This window comes from Drosophila navojoa, chromosome X (assembly GCF_054131105.1).
Source record: "Drosophila navojoa isolate 15081-1374.11 chromosome X, UAZ_NAV_1.0, whole genome shotgun sequence".
In the NCBI taxonomy this organism is placed as follows: Eukaryota; Metazoa; Arthropoda; class Insecta; order Diptera; family Drosophilidae; genus Drosophila; species Drosophila navojoa.
This window is the reverse complement of record NC_142895.1, coordinates 15,467,178-15,485,976: the sequence shown is the minus strand read 5'-3', so window position 1 is coordinate 15,485,976 and position 18,799 is coordinate 15,467,178. Positions and strand designations below refer to the sequence as shown.

At 48.9% G+C, this 18,799-nt stretch overlaps 4 protein-coding genes across 6 annotated transcripts in view; 3 read left to right on the top strand and 1 right to left on the bottom strand.

Annotated features, from left to right (window-relative positions):
* The window catches only part of NetA (Netrin-A), a 58,117-nt gene extending 57,058 nt beyond the window's left edge, over positions 1-1,059 (top strand). For both annotated transcript variants that reach the window (XM_089264977.1, XM_089264976.1), the window contains exon 7: positions 19-1,059. Coding sequence is in view for 1 of the 2 variants with exons in the window: in XM_089264976.1 (XP_089121102.1) it covers positions 19-160 (142 nt within the window). In the remaining variant the exon portion in view is untranslated. The remainder of the gene's footprint in view (positions 1-18) is intronic.
* A 492-nt stretch (positions 1,060-1,551) lies between these two features.
* On the top strand, positions 1,552-6,117 carry mus101 (mutagen-sensitive 101). The gene has a single exon (XM_018108916.3). The coding sequence runs from the start codon at positions 1,706-1,708 to the stop codon at positions 5,936-5,938; it is 4,233 nt and encodes a 1,410-aa protein (XP_017964405.1). The 5' UTR covers positions 1,552-1,705; the 3' UTR covers positions 5,939-6,117.
* A 504-nt stretch (positions 6,118-6,621) lies between these two features.
* On the bottom strand, positions 6,622-16,549 carry Gapvd1 (GTPase activating protein and VPS9 domains 1). 2 transcript variants are annotated; one of them, XM_018108914.3, is made up of 7 exons: positions 16,320-16,549; positions 13,624-13,783; positions 13,390-13,536; positions 8,400-12,184; positions 7,475-8,311; positions 7,320-7,416; positions 6,622-7,257 (listed from the first exon to the last, which is right to left on the bottom strand). In XM_018108914.3, exons 2-7 carry the CDS (start codon positions 13,768-13,770, stop codon positions 7,117-7,119), a joined length of 5,154 nt encoding a protein of 1,717 aa, XP_017964403.1. In that variant the 5' UTR covers positions 13,771-13,783; positions 16,320-16,549; the 3' UTR covers positions 6,622-7,116. The 2 variants fall into 2 exon arrangements, with proteins under 2 accessions (XP_017964403.1, XP_089121101.1); XM_089264975.1 differs by lacking the exon at positions 16,320-16,549 and adding an exon at positions 15,984-16,273.
* Positions 16,550-17,168: 619 nt separating this feature from the next.
* Positions 17,169-18,160, top strand: l(1)10Bb (BUD31-like protein). The gene is made up of 2 exons (XM_030388292.2): positions 17,169-17,385; positions 17,521-18,160. Exons 1-2 carry the CDS (start codon positions 17,292-17,294, stop codon positions 17,859-17,861), a joined length of 435 nt encoding a protein of 144 aa, XP_030244152.1. The 5' UTR covers positions 17,169-17,291; the 3' UTR covers positions 17,862-18,160.
* Positions 18,161-18,799: the final 639 nt, after the last annotated feature.

Here is an 18,799-nt window from a genome sequence, read left to right as displayed (position 1 = left end):
CTCTGTTTATCATTGCAGATCATATTTGATTTTGGGGCGGGACTCGGAGGCGCCGCCCGGCTATCTGGGCATTGGTCCGCGTACGATAGTTATTGAATGGAAGGACGATTGGTATCGGCGCATGAAGCGGTTCCAGAGGAGGGCGCGCAGCTGTGCGTAGATGAGATGACCCACCGTCCCCACATTGCAGTGGCCATCTTTGTCACACAAATAATTTGTCTGTCACTTGTCAATTTCATTTACCTACCTTCAAGCTATATGTACTTTTTTTTTACTAAACATATGTGTAGATGTGTAGAGCTTAAATTTAAGAGTTTCAAATCAAATCAAAGCGTCGCAACTCAAGTGAATATATTTATATAAATATACATATACATTTTTTTTGCTTAGAATCATAGACCAGTATTCACTCAATGATATAGCAGATTGAAAATAATTAAAAACGCTTTGACAGTTACGCGCCAAATTATTTGAATTATGAAACGTAAACAGCGCTGCCACCCCCGCAGCATTGCCATTGCGTGCAATATATTTCTGCTAGGCAATGAGTGCAAAACTATCGCCATAGAGAAGAGCAATTCAAATGTATTGGCAGCAAATAAGCATCAACATATTTTATGTTTATTAGATTTTTTTTTTTTTTTGCAATATTATAATATAACTAACAGCAGCATTTAATTTGATTTGTTTAGCATTCTAAGGCCTAAATAGCTGTATTTAATTTATTTAATTAACTTTAATTGTTATTTGACTATCAACATATCTATAAATGCACATACATATATATGTATGTATTGAATCATTATAATTTGTATTATTATGTATGATAAGAACGCAGTCTTAAACATTCTATCAGCTTTCCCTATTTCACAACAATAAGAATTTATCAGTTAACAATAAATGTGAGCAACAATAACTACAATAGTCCACAAGTAAACAGCAAACCCATATTAGCCCGATTAAGCATAAATATATATAAGCAATGTACGCACCTTTATCAAATCTTAAACAAGTGTTTTCAAATGCAAATAAATAGATATTGTACAGTGCAACTCACAATTTATGCCTTTTCTCTTCTTTGAAATAATGCACAGTGCATTGGGATTATCGCTCCAAATTATTTGAATACGAAACACTACTAGCGTTGCCACCTCGGAGCAGCTGCCAGCGCGGGCTTTTTATATATCGGCTGTTCACACTCATGACGTCCATCGCCATAGAAAACAGAAATTTAAAAGTATTGTAAAAATGTTTTAACAATGGATAAGTGCGTATTTTATTTTGAGAGAAAACGCTTGTCTGCTTATGAATTTTTGTGTGTATAATATTACATGTGGTACATGACTGTGTGCGATGTGTTTGAACTCAAAATATTTTGCTTTTAACTCAAAATATTTTTGAGCTAAAAACAAGTAAACAAAAGTTAAAATGATTTATATATATATGTTAATAAGAGCGAAATGGCAGTGTAAAATAAATATTATATTAAATAGGTATAATATCGCGCGCAGCTAGATATGCAAGTACGATCTTGTACGATGATTTTGTGCTCGATATATCGATAGCTGGCGGTTGCGATATCAGAGTCAAACTAGTAAACATCGGACGCGCCAAAAATCATTCGCGAAAAGTGTGTCCCAATTCGAGCGTCAGGCAGGATTCGCAGATCGTTGCAATAGTGGTACAGAATACAAGTCAAGTGAGGATGAGCACAAGCCTGGACGATACAATATGCGCATATTTTGTCAACAACTTAAAGGGCGAAACAGATGCCGACTTGGCCATAGCTGGGCTCTATGCCAGCGCACTACAGTTGATGCGCGAGCAGCTGGCGGACACGCAAATTCGTGAAATTCGCCAAAGTGAAGGCTTTCCACTGATCGCCGGCGGTGGCCTGACGAAAAAGGATGTCTTCGTGCTGGCTTACTTCGAGGGCGATCTATTCGAGCAGCTGCAACTGACCAAGGCGCTGGTGCTGGGCCCGCCCTGCATTCTGGCGTGCCTGCAGGAGAACTCGCCCGTTCCACTGGGCAAAAGTCCCATCTATGCTACGGCCATGCGTGACCTGCAGATCTCGGCCAGCGGCATCAGCAGCAAAGAGAAGGATGACATTAAGAAACTAGTCCACTGGATGGGCGGTCATTATTTCCAGAACTTCGGGCGCAACATCACACACCTTATATCCAATACGATCAAGTCGAACAAGTATGAGCACGCCACGCTCAACGATGTGCCCGTCATGCACACCGACTGGGTGCAGAACGTCTGGGCGTGCTGTCGCAGCGGCACCCATAACATCAGCATCAGCGCCACGGATCCACAGTTCGACAAGTATCGCCTGCCCACGTTCTTCGGCGCCAACATCACGTGCAGCGGCCTGGACACGGCGCGCAAGGAGGCGGTGATGCGGCTGGTCAATGAGAACGGCGGCATCTATCATCGCGCCTTCCGCTCCCAGCAGGTGGACATCGTCATCACGGAGCAGTCGAAGACCGACACGGAAAAATACAAGGCGGCGCTGCGTTTCAAGAAGGACATCCTGCTGCCCGAGTGGATATTCGATAGCCATGAGCGCGGCTATGCGCTGCCCACCAAGCAGTACGAGGTGCGGGCCGGCAAGCAGGTCTCCACGCCCACTAAGCGCCACCATGGCGGCCATGCCAACCAGACGGCTGCGGACAATACCCAGCTCTCGGATCTGTCGCGCATCAGCTTCGTGAGTGCGCCGGGTCGTCGCATGTGCAGCGACAACACCACGCTCAACGAGACCGTCAGCAGCAACTGCAGTATCGGGACACGCAGCAGTGGTGCCGGCGGTGGCGGTGGCGGTGGTGCCACCAGCGGCTGTGGCCTTCTCAAGCAGGCCACCAGCAACCATAAACAGCAGCTGTACCAGGAGACACTGGCGGAGATCAGCCCGCGCAAGGCCAAGAAGGCGGGCAGCTTTCTGGACGGCTGCTGTGTCTACCTGAGCGGCTTTCGCAGTGTGGAGCGGGAGAAGCTGAATCGCGTGCTCAACACGGGCGGCGCCACGCGCTACGATGAGCTGCACGAGGGCCTCACCCACATCATTGTCGGCCAGCTGGAGGATGCCGCGTATCGGCAGTGGCAGACGGAGGGATTGCTGGCCACGGTGCAGGTGGTGCGGCTCGAGTGGTTGCTGGAGAGCATTCGAGCTGGGCGCATTGTCAGCGAGGTGCCGTATCGGGTCTCCGTGCCGCATCTTGCCAGCGAGGCCACCGACGCCCCCTCGCCGGCCAGCAAGCGCACGTTGCGCTCCATGAATCACAGCTTCAAGCAGCCATCGCTGCCCATGAAGAAGAAGCTCTTCGATGGGCCCACAGAAGTCGCCGATGCTCCACCGGAGCCGGAGCTGGAACCGGAGCTGCTCACGCACTACTCGCAGGACCAGGAGCCGGCCATGCCGCTGCCCGCCGCCAGCTCGACGCAGCTCTCACTGAGCGGACTGGCAGCTGCAGCTCCCGCCTCGGCCGCTGTTCCACTGGCCGTCGCCCTGCCCGACCTGAGCGCCAGCACGCTCTCCATCGACTTCGACAAGCTGGACTACTTCAGGGGCGCCTCGGTGTACGTGCACGAGCCGTGCTTCAGCAGCGAGCTGTACGACCAGATGCTCAGCGAGTGCAAGGCCGCCCAGGGCTGCCTGGTGCCGGCGAGCTACACGGATCCGGTGGACTATGCCATTGTCAGCTTTGAGCAGGCGCTGGATGAGTCCACGCTGCCGGTGCAGGCGCGTCACGTGGTCACCGAGCTGTACCTGGAGAGCTGCATGAAGCAGAACGCTCTGCTCCCGCTGGAGTACTACCATCGGCCGGTGCCGCATACGGCCAAGCTGGAGCCGCTGCGCGGCATGACCATTGTGGTGTCCATCTACGCGGGCCTGGAGCGCGACTTTATCAATGCGCTGGCCGAGCTGCTCGGCGCCGTGCTGAACAAGGCGTTCGTGAAGAAGGAGCGGCCGCTGCTCATCTGCTCCAGTGCCGAGGGCTCCAAGTACGAGGGCGCCCTGAAATGGGGCTATCCGGTGGTCCGGGCCGACTGGCTGGTGCAGTGCGCCCAGCGCGGCGAGAAGCTGCCGTATGCCGGTTTCCTGGTGGGCAAGAGCGTCAGCGACTTCCCAGTCTCGCCCGGCCTCAAGGAGAGCAACAGGAGCAACAACAAAACGCTGACGCCCAAGAACAAGGAGAAGACGCCCGTCACGCCGCAGGAGAAGGCGGCAGGAGTGGAGCAGCAGTCGACGCTGGTGGAGGAGGAGGATAAGGAGCAGCAGCCGCTGCAGCCAGAGCTGACGCCGCTGCGCAATCCGCGCATCTCGGAGCTGGTCACGGGTGTGGCCAGCACGCGGCGGCGCAGCTCGAGCGGCACCACCACGCCTGAATCGCCGCACACGCCGCTCAACCAGAAAATCAGCGCCGGAGCGTGCAACTTTGACTTCCTGGAGCAGGTGGTGGAGCGCCTGGACACGAGCCAGGCGCGCGACTGCGTGCGCCAGATAATCCGCGAGATGCGCGAGAACCAGACACCCGAGCTGGAGCGGATCCGGCGGCAGGCCTGCACGCCCGTCAATCGTCGCCAGGCCTCGAGGCCTGCGCCCGGCATACCCAACTTCTGCCTGACGCCCGAGTTCCAGCAGCGCATGGCCGACGACTTCGAGCGACGCTGGCGCCTGCCCAAGCACCAGATCAAGCCGGACACGCCCATAACGGTCATCCGGCAGCGTGTGATGCGCATCACGTGCGAGACGCTGGGCATTGACTACAGCGACAGCGAGAATGAAGGCGCGCCGGTGGCCGATCATCAGCCCAAGAGTATGGTGGAGCAGCCGGTGGGTCGCCTCCTGTTCCAGGCGGGAGCCACTGCAGCTGATGCTGCAGCTCCAGCCCCCTGCACAGCCACAGCGCCTGGCTCCCCGTTCGTGCCCAGTACACAGAGTCCCAGTGGCGCCGGTGCTGCACATGAGCTGCCCAGCGCCAGCACCATCAACTTTGACAAGATTAGCTTCGAGGAGACGGCGGCCGAGAACTCGCTGGAGCTCAAGCAGATCACCGACTACCTGAAGAGCCGCGAGTCGCGGCGCAGCAGCCTGAAGCGCGACCACGAGGGTCACGCCAGAAGCGAGGTGCAGTACGTGCAGCCCTTCGAGTCGGAGGGCTTCGCCATGGCCACCGGCGAGGATATCGTGGGCTGGCGAGATCCCGCCGAGTTCAACCTGGGCAAGCGGAGCAGCGCCGACGAGTCGTCGCGCATGATCTACCAGGGCACGCCCTGCTTTAGTATCTCGTGCGGCGACGACGAGGAGAAGCGCATGCTGCTCATGGAGCGCATTCGGCTGCTGGGCGGCCAGATCTGCCAGAATCTGTCCAACTATGATCCCGCCTGCACGCATCTGCTGTGCGAGCGACCCAATCGCGGCGAGAAACTGCTCGGCTGCATGGCAGCCGGCAAGTGGGTGCTGAACATTAGCTACATCGAGGAGTGCCATGCCCGCGGCGTCTTTCTGGACGAGTCGCTCTACGAGTGGGGCAATCCCAAGGCGCTCAATTTGCCCACCCTGGCGCCGGAGGAGCAGCAAATCGCAGCCGCTGCGCATCGCTGGCGGCTCGAGCTGACGCCCGACAAGGGCGCCTTCAGCGACTACCGCGTCATCCTCAGCCTGCAGGAGCGCAATCTGGCGGCCATCAAGAATGTGCTGCGCGCTGGCGGCGCCAAAATCCTGGAGCCCAGCTCACCCTTCAGCGCGGACCCCACATCAGCTACTGCCACCCACTGCTTCGTCGATGCCAAGAAGGCGCCGCTGGCCACCAAGGACTTTGCCTATCTGCAGCAGCAGGGCGTTCGCATCATGTCCCAAATGTGCATCAATAGCTACCTGATGGGCGGCCGGGACGCCAATCTCGAGAAGTACGTCCTGCGCCAGTGAACGACGCCTGTTTCTTATCTATTTACATAATCATTTTTTCTTTTTTTTTTTAATATTTTTTGCTTTGTTAAAATTTTTTTCATGTTAAATAATGTCGGCTCTGAGGAGCAGACCCGACCTTAGTCTGATTTCAATATAGTTCTAAGATTTGCGAGTTAATAAATGTTCGTTTAGAAGTAGCTTGGCCTGAAGCTCCAATACTCCATTACTCATAAACAACAAGTGCCCAGTTCTTGTCTGACAGTAGTCGTAGTTGACTCAACGTATAGGACGGGGTCACTCAATACATAAGAATGGGATTGCAGCACTATATCTGAATTTCTACTTGTACTTGTTCAATTGAATGATGAATCTTTTCCATATAATGGGAACAATATTTAATAACTCTCATTATTGATAATTTCTTTGTGCAAATGATATGCGTATCTATGATTGGGAGCCTCGTTAACCGGAAAATACTTAATATGATCTATGCGCCTATCATAATTTCAATATAAATCTATATATGTATATAAAATATTTTCCATACTATCAGATAAGTTTCTTGACTCTCTATGATAGTTACATATCTCATTTTCAATGCTAACTATAATATATCACATATCATTTATAGTAATCCATAGAATAAATGATGTCATATAAACCAAGGATTGTCAAATCTACAATGAAAACTAATTCTGTCATCTTTTTTTTTTTTTTTACATATTTTATTTTGTGTTACACAATAAGGAATATTAAGTTGATTTTCATGTTACGTGCATGTTTATATATATATATATATAAGTATATATATGTATGTAGCTAAGTTTATGTATTTATTTATATATGTGTGTGCACTAAGGTACCTACTAAGTATGTACGGGTATACAAATATGTGTATATTAGGCGGCCATGGGGAGAAATTTCAATTTGATGAGCAGCTGCCGGGATTATTTAGACATCTTGGATTTCAATATAAATAACAATGTTAAACATGAATACATATATGAATATATGCGAAGTATTCAATCAAATGATTTTTACATTATAGAGAGTAGAGACATTTATATATATATATATATCATTCGCTTACTGGACACCGAGCTAAGAACAGAGACAACACAGAGAATTCAACTCGTCGCGATCCAATACTTTGAGCTTAACAAATATCTGAATATACAATGTATATTTATAACAACCTAGTCCAAGTAGTCCATAGTCTTGATGAACTTAACAACGGAGCCGAACAGCGTCCAGTAGAACTCATCCTCGCCGTACAGCTTCTTGCCCAGAAAGCAACTGATGTATTCCACGGTGGAAAGCAGATACGGGGGATTAGCCTGGAATGCAATATAGAAATATATCATTCGAGTGCTCAACTGGCAGATGGAGCCTCACTTACCATGATGACAACGTAGATGAGCACGGGCAAGATATCGTCGGCGGCTGGCACACGGGGACTGGACATGCGCAAGAGGCTCATGATGCTGGAGATGCAGCTGCGAAAGGAGTTCTCAATGAAATACTGGCAAATATGAAACACTAGGCAACACCTACTTGATGATGCAGTTGAGCTTCTCGCGCGGAGTCTTGTAGGCGGCCATGTAGCACAGCTGCTGCTGGGCGAACGTCCAGGGTGCCTCGCCCAGGAACTCCTGGGCAATGCAGAGGGCTGGATGTGCCGGATGGACGAAGCGCTGCAGCTTGCCAATGTGCGCCGCCAGCACGCCGTCCCTGGAGACGTCGGCATCCTCGTTGGGGAACATCACCTGCTCGTACATCTGCTCCAGCAGCAGTCGCTCGATGGCCACGCGCGCCGCCTCCCGCTGCCAGTCGTTCTGCAGTCCGCTGTCGGCCAACTCCTGCAGCAGAGTTTCGATAAACTCCTCGATCAGCTCCAGCCGCTCGTCGCTGACGCTCAGCTGGGCGAACTCGGCCTGGAAGGTCTGCAGCTTGGCCTGCTGGCGACCCAAATAGAGACGCACTAGCGATTGCAGCAGACAGCGCTGGCAGCTGCGCGCCTCCCCGCGCAGCCGCTCCTCCAGTTGCTCCAGCTGCTCCGAGCGCAGCAACAGCTGCTGGCGATGCACGAGCAGGTACTGCAGATAGCTCTGCCTGCGCTGCAGATCGTGCTGCAGCTCCAGCAGCAGCTGGCCGTGCTGCGGCCGCTCCAGCTGCGCCAAACAGCGCAGCGCCTCCGCCACATGGGATATCTGCGGCAGGCGCTGCAGGCTCGTGCACTGCGCCAGCTGGATCTGCAGGTACAGCTGCAGCGGCGTCGCGTCCTGCTGCCTCAGCGTCGTCTGGCGGAAGTCGCCGCTGTGCAGGTCAGTCTTTGAGAGAACCGTGCGCAGCTTCTGCTTGACGCTGCTGAACACCACGCCAGGTAGCTGCCTGCACACGAAAGAGACAAAGAGAGAGCGGAAGAGAGGGAGAGAGATATTACATGTCATAGACAGGGATATCAGCTGCTGCTACATACCCGCCATTGATGGCCTGGCCATGCGGCTGGGGCAGACCGTGGCCATTGCCCGTGGAATCGGAGTTGGTTGCCTCGCTGGAGCTGCTGACCTTGCGCCTGTACTTGGCCAGAATGTCCTCGCTGCTATCACAGAAGTGGGCGCCGAAGCTGGCGCAGGCGGCGTTGCGATCGAAGCTGACGCCGCGATTCGGATCGCCCAGGCCGCTGCTGTGGTTGCTGATGATGCAGCGCTGGTTGGCCGCCGACGTTGATGCCGCCTTGCTGTTGTTGCTGCGCCGATTCTTGAAGATGCCCTGCCGCAGCTTGTTGAGAATGCCGGCGCTCTGGTCCCGCTGATCCCGCTGCGCTCGATGCTTGTCCTTGTCCGCGCTGGCATCGAAGCTGATGCTCTTTGGTATGGCGCCGGTGGCCTTGCTGGGCTTGCCTTGTCCGCCAGCTGCAGCAACAGCAGCAGCAGCAGCAGTGACGGCTGCTCCTGCTTCTCCTGTTGCTCCTCCTCCTCCTCCTCCTGCTGCTGCTGCTGCTGCTGCTGCTCCTGTTGTGGCGGCGGGCTGATCATCGTACAGCTGCAGCTGCTGCGCCTGGGCACAGAGCAGCTGCAGCTCCTGCTGCTTGTCGTCGTCCGTCTTGGGCTTGAGGGACAGCAGAGCGTGCAGCATGATATCGTGGTTCTCGTAATTGAGACTCTGATGGCGGCGCTCACTGCCGCCCGCCAGGATGCCGTTGCGCCGCCCATCCTCGCTGGCCGTGCGCTGCTCCATGGAGATGCGACGATGCTGGACACCGCTGCGCATCTGCTGCTCGATGCCAAACTTGTCCATCAGCTGCTGCACCAGGCCCGGCGGCTCCTCCTTGTCCTCGCTGTAGTCACTAAAGTCGATCAGGTCATGGTGATCGTTGGCTGCCATCAGCTGCTGTTGCTGCTGCTGCTGCTTCTTCTTCTTGTGGTGATGATGATGATGGTGATGGTGGTGATGATGATGGTGGTGCTGTTGTTGCTGCTGCTGCTGCTGCTGCTGTGCCTGACTGGTGGTGGCCGGCTCCTCCAGGTTGAGGCTCTGGTTGGAGATGCTGCTCTCCGCCGACGTCTGCCGGCGCATGCAGGCGATGCCCATGAGCGGCATATTCTTGCGGCCCTCCGCTCCGCTGCACTTGTACTGCTGCTGGAAGCTGCTGTCGCCGCTGTCGCTGCCCAGGCCATGGTAGCTGGTGCGCACCGAGCTGCGAGCCAGCGAGGAGGCTAACTGATAGAGATGCGCATCCTCGTACGAGTTCACGGCGTCGAAGAAGGCCGAGTCCTCCTGGCTGCGCTCGCTGGCACTGGCATTCCCATTGCCATCGGCATCCGCATCTGCGTCGCCGTCGCCGTCGCCGCTGCTGCCCGGCGTCTGTTCCCCGTCGTCCAGCACAACGGCTGGCACCATGGGTGCCGCAATGTCGGATTTGGCGGTTATGCTGGCATTGTCGTCCGTATCGATCTCGGCCAGCTTCTCGGAGTCGCTGGCCAGCACATCCGTGCTCCAGTTGGACTCTGAGCGCTGGTCCGAGGCGTCCAGCGATGGGGCCGCTGCTCGGGCGAGCGCGTCCACCACAAAGTTGTTGTTGTCGCCGGGCAGCACCACAGCGGACGGTATCAGGGGCGTGGCAAAGTTGCGCTCCCGCTCCCTGTCCCGGTCGCGCTCCCGCTGCTGCTCACTGCTGGCGTCCAGCGTCGTCTCCGAATCGCTGGCCAGCACATCCGTCGACCAGGTGTCCGAGATGATGCTCACGTTCTCGTCGCCCTCGAATTTCTTCAGCTCGAACTTGCAGAACTTGTCCACGATGTCCGAGCGCGCCTTGGACAGCAGCATCTTCTGCATCTGCGGCGTGGGCCGTGCCGCATGGTGGGTCAAGTCGCCGCCGGCGCCATCGCCATCCGTCACCTGGGACGAGGGCGTGTCCCGGCCACTGATGTTGGGCGTGCCACGGCCGGACACATTGGCGGACACCATGTCCGACAGATTGTCATCGTTTTCGACGTCGTGCGCATCGCGCTCCTGCTGCTCCTCCAGGTCCAGGGAGCTGACCACCGAATGATTGGCCGAATGGGCCGCCTCGCTGATCGCCTCCAGATTATCCGAGTTGCCGATCGAGGCGTCGTCATGGGGCCGTCGCATCGCATCCAAGCTGCTGACATCGTCCGCATTGGAGGATGCGGCTGCCGCCGTCACAGTCACGGGCGCAATATCCTGCCCGATGCAGTTCATCTTCAGCAGGTCCTCCTCGGTGAGCGGCTTCAGTTTGTTCTTGGACGCCGCATTGTAAATGCTAAACATCAGCACCTGCTCATCCCCCTCCACGGGAGTGTCCGCATCCGGCCCAGCTGAAGCAGTTGCCACGGCTGCTCCATTGCTGGCACCGCCGCAGGAGCTGAGGCTGGTGTTGCTGCCACTGTGCGAGGAGGAGCACTGCTCCAGTTCGCCATTGTGCCCATTGGCCGAGCTGCCATTGCTCAGGTCACTCAAGGGATTGTTGCTGCTGCTGTTGTGGTTGTTGTTGTGGTTGCTGCTGCTGCTGCTGGTGTTGTTGTTGTTGTTGTTGTTGTTATTGCTGGTCGTGTTGGTGGTGAAACTCATGCCCTTGGCCAGCTTCTTTTTCGTCGCCTTGCCCAGCCGCAAGAGTCCCTTGTTCGAGCGCTTGCCATTCTTCTCGGGCGACACCGATTCGGGCGGGGCCATGGACGAAGCTGCCGCCGGTCGATCGCCCTCCGGCTTGGGTATGCGCGAGAGGATGCGCTGCAGTCGCTGCCGCTCCTCGGCGGACACGTCGTACTCGTCGCGCGCGGCCAGCAGGCGAAAGAAGTCGGCGAACTGCTGCAGCTCGCGCTGATTGATGGCCAACTGGGCGCGATCGAAGTCGCTCTGCTGGGGCAGAATGGCCACCACATCCTCGCCGGTCTGGCCCAGCAGCAGCAGCTCCATCAGCTGGGTCAGCTCGCTGGCCTCGTCGCTGAGCGCCATGCGCTGCAGCAGCTGGACAATCTGATTGAGATTGTGGCGCATCTGCTCGCCCACGTTGACGTCGATGATGCCCTGCAGGTCGGCGCTGACGATGGCGGGGCAAATGAAGTGGGTGAAGACCAGATCGGTGAGCAGCTGGCGTATCTCGTGGTCGCTGTGCCGCTGCGTCTGCCGCAGCTGCTGCCCGAGCGTCTGCAGCAGCCAGCGCAGCGAGCTGGGAAACAAGGCCCAGCTCTGCTGCAGGCTGCGCACGAAGCTCTGCGCATGCGCATGCAGCTTGCCCAGCGTCTCGGCGTGAAAGCGCGCCACGCTCCGCTGGTACTCGGCGCTGGTGTCGTCCTCGCCGAAGCGCCGCTGTCGCTCCCGTGCCGAAAAGCTCTGCAGCAGCTTGTGCGGGTCGACGTCGAGCAGCACATCGTGCTCGCTCAGCACCGCCATCAGCGGCTCGTGCAGCGCCGACGTCAGAAAGATTCGGGCGGAGAAGAGCGACTCGACGAGTCGATGATAGAGCCTCGCAAAGGCGCTGCCATTGGTGCGCAGCAGGCGACGCGGCTGCTCGCTGTTCAGCAGCTGCAGCTCGATCAGCTCGCGCAGCAGCTTCAGCAGCAGCTCCACATCCTTGGTGTTGATCGCGTTGCCGTAGAGGCCCGTTGCGATCGTGTTGACGATCTGCCCCAGCTGCGCCGGCGCCAGCAGCGACAAGCGATCCGCCGTGGCCAGCGACAGGGCCAGCAAATACGGCGTATTGTACAGATAGTTGAACAGATCCTCATAGGCAAGAGCGTGCTGGAATTGTTGGATCGAAGCAAAAGCATTATTATTATTTCAGGAAAATTTCTATTTATATAGTTCTAGTCTAGCTTCATTGACAACAGATGTTTATAGCTAAATTAAATTTAGGGAAAGTTTAGATTCACATATATCTATTCTTAGACCCATTTAAATATATATAAATAAATATTCCTAATTGAATTTAATGTTAAGACCATTTTAACTCATTTATTTCTATTCTAAAATATTAAAAAGTTTTTATTCGAATGTAAAATAGAAAAGCTTTCCCAGTCATATTCCTAATCTAGTTGATAAGCTATATCGATATGGCTATATGTATATATAAGTATATACATATTTGTATATACTTATATATACATATGTATTTCCATGTTCCTATCTTTTTGTTATCGATAAGAAGCAATTTTAAGCTGTGTTTAAATAAACGGTATAGGTCCAAGGGCAGAAATTGTCGAGGGACAGATTATATTTATATATAATCAGCTGATGACAGAAATTTCTTTGGCTGCACTATGTGACTGGGATATAGTAGTTCCTACAATTTACCGATGTATGTATGCCTGCTGTATGCAAGGGTCTCGTCTGCCCACTCTATAGACGTATCAAAGCTAATCAGAAATACATTTATGGCAAATGCCAACAAGTCTAGTCGGAAGTGCCTGACTAAGAAACACCCCGAACTATTCTAATCTTCTAGGCATTACAAGCAAGAATTGCTGCTACTTATATCGACTCAGCTGGTTATCCTGATCAAAATTATATACTATATGGGTTCGATCACGCCTACTCCTACCTATTATAAACTCTATCATAAACCAGTCGCAACTGGAATTTGACTAGCACACCCTATAATGCAGTTGCCTACGATACAGTTGCTGATAGCCGTTACAAATTTACGATTATTTTTACAATTTACGACTTAGAGTTACCGACTTCCATTTGAGCTAAAAAAAAAAAAAGTTTCCTGAATGGAAATAACTACGCATAAAACATGAATCTACGTTATAACTGTATCAGAGCGAAACGAAAAAATATTTCCTCCATTTACATCGGACGTTCTTTGTTGTCTGGGCAGTCCAGAGCCAGCTGATATGTTAGCTCATGGATATGCACCCTATATACCATATATACAGCGTGTTTATATAGACTTGTCAGCTCCCGCTCTCTCTGGCTCTCTACGATATTTAGTTGTTACACACCTCGTAGGGCAACACCTTCTTGGCGTCCACGAATTTCGGATTGTCGTAGGTGCTCGCACGTCGGCAGCAGAGGAACGGATCGTGATCCGTTCTGGCCAGCAGCAGATCGTGCAGGTTCTGTCTTTGTTGGGCACAGATGTATGCCAGCTGAACAGAGATCAAAGTGGATATAGATCATTAAGGTGAAGCAACAGTGAGACGTGACATTCTTAATAAACAAATATGGGTGCGCACCTCGGTTATTGTCGTCGCATTCGTCTCCAAGGCTGACGTGAGCTGTGCAAACGCCGCCTGTTCATGCTGTATGAAGAGCTGTTCCTGCCGCAGGGTCCGTGCCAGATCCATGATCTCCAACAGATTGCCGCCAGCTGTGGGCTCCATGATGAGGCCCTTGCTGTGTGGAGTCAAAAGAAAGGAAACATGATTAAAATTATATATGAATTAAATATACTACTGTATTTTATTTTAAAATATTTAATATACTTTCATAACAGTTGTTTCATGATGCCAATTTTACATCTGAATACACCAAAGTTTTTCCTAGAAATTAAATTCTCTTTGATCCCTCAAATTCCATGACTTTGGATATTTGTTACATATTATATTATACATTTTATTTATACACCTATTTATAGCTGGTATTGCATTGTATCAAAACTTTCTCTGATGTCGAATTGGAAAACTATTTGTATGGCAATTAGCGCGCATTTGTGATGCCAATGGGCTGACAGATTCAGTTACATTTATCTGATAGTACAGCTCGTATGTGTATGTGAAATAATACACACACATACACATACACATACACTTATACATATGCAATCGAACTAATGTAGCTGAACAGCATCAGCTCATGCAAAGCGTTACTGAAATGAGCTATTGCCTGGCCTGAGCTTATCAACCAGTTTTTTGTGGTTTTTTTTTTTTCATTCCTGAATTTGACGACGACTCCAAAATTCCACTCAAACATACAAGATTCCAGATATATGTACAATAATTCCTAGCTTAAAAATTAAATATATTTGTATATAACATATCTCTGGGAGTGAAAAATGAAATTGTGAATTTGGGGCATATAATTGGAGTGTCTAAAAATAAACAAATGTATTTTGCCATCACTGAGAGAAAGAGAGATAGAGAGAGGGAGATATATGTATATGTATTAACATACATACATATATTGCAATGCTTTTATGAAGGAAATAATTGGGCCATAAATATTGTTCTCTGGGAACCTGAGTCGATCATACGAAGTAAACGTAACTCGTGACGAATATGTGAATATGTTCACATATTGCGATTATTATCATTATTTGGGAAAGTGTTTGGATTGCCTCCACGTTATGTAAAGCAGTAGATATATGTATGTATGTACATATATTTATATATGTATGCTATATTAATGCGATTCGGTCTGAAGAGCTTTGACATTTTGGAACTGATTTAACATTTGGTATACAGGAAAAAGATCATTAATGGCAATTTATCATGCAATCATTAGTCAAAAGCATTATATAATATATGTATGTATGTACATCTCTTAAGTTATAGCGAATTTTTGGGACTGCTTGTAAAAGTGTTCGAATTTATATTGGCAAACTGGACCTGGAAATTAGTTTGGTTTTTATTTGATTTTTGTCGACTTTTCGACTATATCTTATCGATATCTGAGCGTAAGTTTCGTTGACTTCCAAGTCTTAGCGAAGCTTTACACGCCTAGCAAATTAGATAAACGCTATGACCAATTTGCAGGTAACCGGCAAAATAATGACTGGACTGAAATTGAAACTGATTTATAAATACATATGTAATTATAACAGTGTGTGGGAATAGAACAATATGTACATACACATACATACATATATGTATATGTAATATATTATATTTTGCGCAAAATGGCAAAATTAAAGGAATGTGAAAACAAAAACCAAACAATACAGATTTAGTGCGCTCATTACGCACACACATATATACACTCACACACACACACACACTGCGACACAGACACCCCGTAAAGGGGGCGTTTAAATGTGCCAGCAGATTGGGGGTGGCGATCTCTCTTTGTGAGCAGACATACATATGTATATACACACAAACATACACACATTCACATGTGTGTGTGTGTGTGCTTAAATTTGTTATTTTACGTACCATGCACTGAATACAACGAACGCGAATGACAATCAAAGCGTACGCGCCAATCGCCAAATGAATGGAAATGCAATAGCAATCACTGTTGGATGGGCAAAGGGAGAGCAACAGCAAAGAGGAAACAGCGAGAATAGGCGAGCAGGCGAGCGAGCGAGCAAGCAAGTGAGAGCACGCATTAGGCGAAGGCCAAGTGCTTCATAGTTGTTGTAATTGTTGTTATTGTTGGCGCTGCTGCTGCTGCTTCTGCGGGCGCTACTGCTGCTGTTAATGTCTTCTGTATTGCCGTAAAGAAAGCCAACGGACTTATGAATGAAAGTGACGCGTTACAGCAAATACAACCAAAGAGAGTGAGAGGGACAACTGCGTCATAACAAACCAATAATAAAGCATACGCATTTACGTATGCATGTATGTATGTAGTATAACTAATAAAATTGTCTTACTTTAAAGTTAGGCAGAGACACACTCATACACAGCAGTAGTTCTTGGGTATGGTTATTTGCCCATATAATTAGCTAGTCATTTATCATTTATTGTCACAATAAACACGAAACACACAACAGACAAAACGAAGTGGACGCCTCCGCAGTCAGCAATACAACTGTTTTATAGCGCGTGTGAAGCTGCGCTGAAGTTGTGTGGGTTAGTTTGCCAAATGCTTCACTGTGGGTTACTGCTGCTGCACATTCACATTTACATTCGCATGCACACAACACAGACATCCAACGAAACAGACTGATATCTTTTCGACTGCGTCTGTTGGTTTTGGCTCTGCTTACATTTGGATTTGCTGTATTGGATTTGTTTGATTGATGTATTCGTTGACTGTCTTAGCAATTGATAATTGCAATGCAGGATTAAATGTATATTTAACAATAATAAATAAAAAAAAAAACAACAACAAAATTAGTACAATATCAACCACACGCGACGGCCAAATAGAAATAACAAAAACAATCAACTCATTACTTCTACGATTACATATACACTGAAGTGGAAAATAAACGGCAACCTGTTATCGATACATTTGAAGAGCTATCGATGTGGCCAGTCTGCCTATTGCAACCAGTGCTACCAGATCTCCAGGGCTTAAAACAACCATATCAACCATTTAAAGAAGCTTGACATTGTTTTAGTAGTTTTTTAATATTATAATGTAAATAAATTATTTAAAAATTCCACTGGGACTACACTGCTTTAAAGCACATTCATTGGCATATTTATACTGCTCGGCAATCATTCCATTACAATCTTGAATATTATATTGTTTTAATTTCCTAGCTATTCATGTAGAATTTCTGAATTGAATACTCATTAATTCACTAGTCGGCTAATGTATGTAATTTATTGCATCCCACTCGCATTTTTGAATATTTGCCTGCCCATTTCGATGAAAAAACGGCATCGATGATGTTCAACTATCGATTGTTAAATATTCAATATTTTATTTGTATGGAAATTTGTCAGTTGTGCTACTGCAATTAAAAATTGAGCCATTTATTTTTGCAACAAAACTCCCTCCAACGTTCATTTCAAATTTTTCCCAGTACTTTCCAAACGGCGAACTTGGCGGGCAAATAGCCAAATCGATAACAGCTCCGACAGTGCTGGGCAGGCTTGTGGTACGAGTGTTTTATAGCACTATAAGTTTCCAGCAATCGACAGCTGTTTACGCTTTATTTTAGTTTGCTGTCATATTGTGAAATTTGTTCCTGAAGCATTTTTCGAAAGGAATATATAAGAAAAATATTATGCCTAAAGTACGCCGTAGCCGCAAACCACCGCCAGATGGCTGGGAGCTTATCGAACCGACACTGGAGGAGCTGGAACAAAAAATGCGCGAAGGTATGCACAAAGGCTGAAAGCCGCCTCATGTACTGCAAGCAAATATACGGAGATATACAAAGACGTATATATGTATGTGTGTATGCAAGTATGTAAATGTGCTGCTGGAATATTTGCTAAAATTGGGTTTTGCAGCTGAGACGGAGCCACATGAAGGCAAGCGTATCACAGAGTCGCTATGGCCCATCTTTAAGATCCATCACCAGAAGACGCGCTACATCTACGATTTGTTCTATCGCCGCAAAGCCATCAGCCGGGAGCTCTACGACTACTGCCTGAAGGAGAAGATCGCCGACAGCAATTTGATAGCTAAATGGAAGAAGGCTGGCTATGAAAATCTATGCTGCTTGCGCTGTATCCAGACACGCGACACCAACTTTGGCACCAACTGTATTTGCCGCGTGCCGAAGTCCAAGCTCGAGGAGGGTCGCATCGTTGAATGCGTTCATTGTGGCTGCCGTGGCTGCTCCGGCTAAGCCATTTTTATATACATATAGTTTGGACATGAATTAGTAATTTATATATATATATATATATTTATTTTTTTGCCAACATTGATCGAAACTTCAGTTTCAATGTAAATAGTTCACATTGATCGCCAATCCCGCACAGATCTTAACGAAATGGATTGAATCATATAGTACAAAGGCTACTATTTAGTCACTTTGTATGCAATATATAAATTATATACTGTTTTATATATGTATTTTGTGAACAAGTTCATAAGAATTTAATAGAATACAAAAAAAATATCTACAATTACAAAATCAATTTATGAGTCAATTTCATAGTTGTGCGAGTTGCAGGCGTTGCAGTTAAATCTGTTTTAGCTATACTAGAAACTCCTGGAATTTGGCCAGCTATGAATTGTTTTCATTGAATCGAAGTCTGTTGGTCTCAGGCTCCCATTTATATCAGTCTGATATCGATTTCATTCTATGCTTTGCACGAATTTGAGAAACCATAGAGTGCTCTCGTGGGCAATGCTCGACTAGATGATACCTTGTACTGAATATGCTAGTCCTCTAGCACATGAAATTGGGGCCCAGCTCCTCGTCTCTTCAAATTTGCTCTTAAATAACTTGGATTCTCAAAAAAAAAATAAACATCAAATAAATAAAGTAACAAATATAATAAAAATAGAAACGAAAAGAAAAAACTAAACATAAATAAGAAAATTAACTACTTGAATTTCAATTTTCTAAAATACCTCATTCAGGGTAAAGCATTTATGGCTTTAAGCTCATGAAACGAACTGTTCAAACACCTATAAATACTTTAACTGAAAACAAACGATATCTTTATTCTCCATTCAACATTATATTTTCAGTTAAAACAGAGCCACTTTATATATCTATGTATGTATATTGAAATATTGTAGAGCTCTGCGCACAGCCGCTCACCTTGATGATGG

Bases quoted from the DNA above. Each gene is read 5' to 3' on its own strand.
- Gapvd1 (XM_018108914.3), bottom strand. From the start codon at position 13,770: ATGGAGCCCACAGCTGGCGGCAATCTGTTGGAGATCATGGATCTGGCA. The intron at 12,185-13,389 runs GTGTGTAACAAC...CAACAATTCCAG, and splicing joins AGAAGGTGTTGCCCTACGAG to CACGCTCTTGCCTATGAGGA. The intron at 8,312-8,399 runs GTATGTAGCAGC...TTTCGTGTGCAG, and splicing joins GGCCAGGCCATCAATGGCGG to GCAGCTACCTGGCGTGGTGT.
- mus101 (XM_018108916.3), top strand. From the start codon at position 1,706: ATGAGCACAAGCCTGGACGATACAATATGCGCATATTTTGTCAACAAC.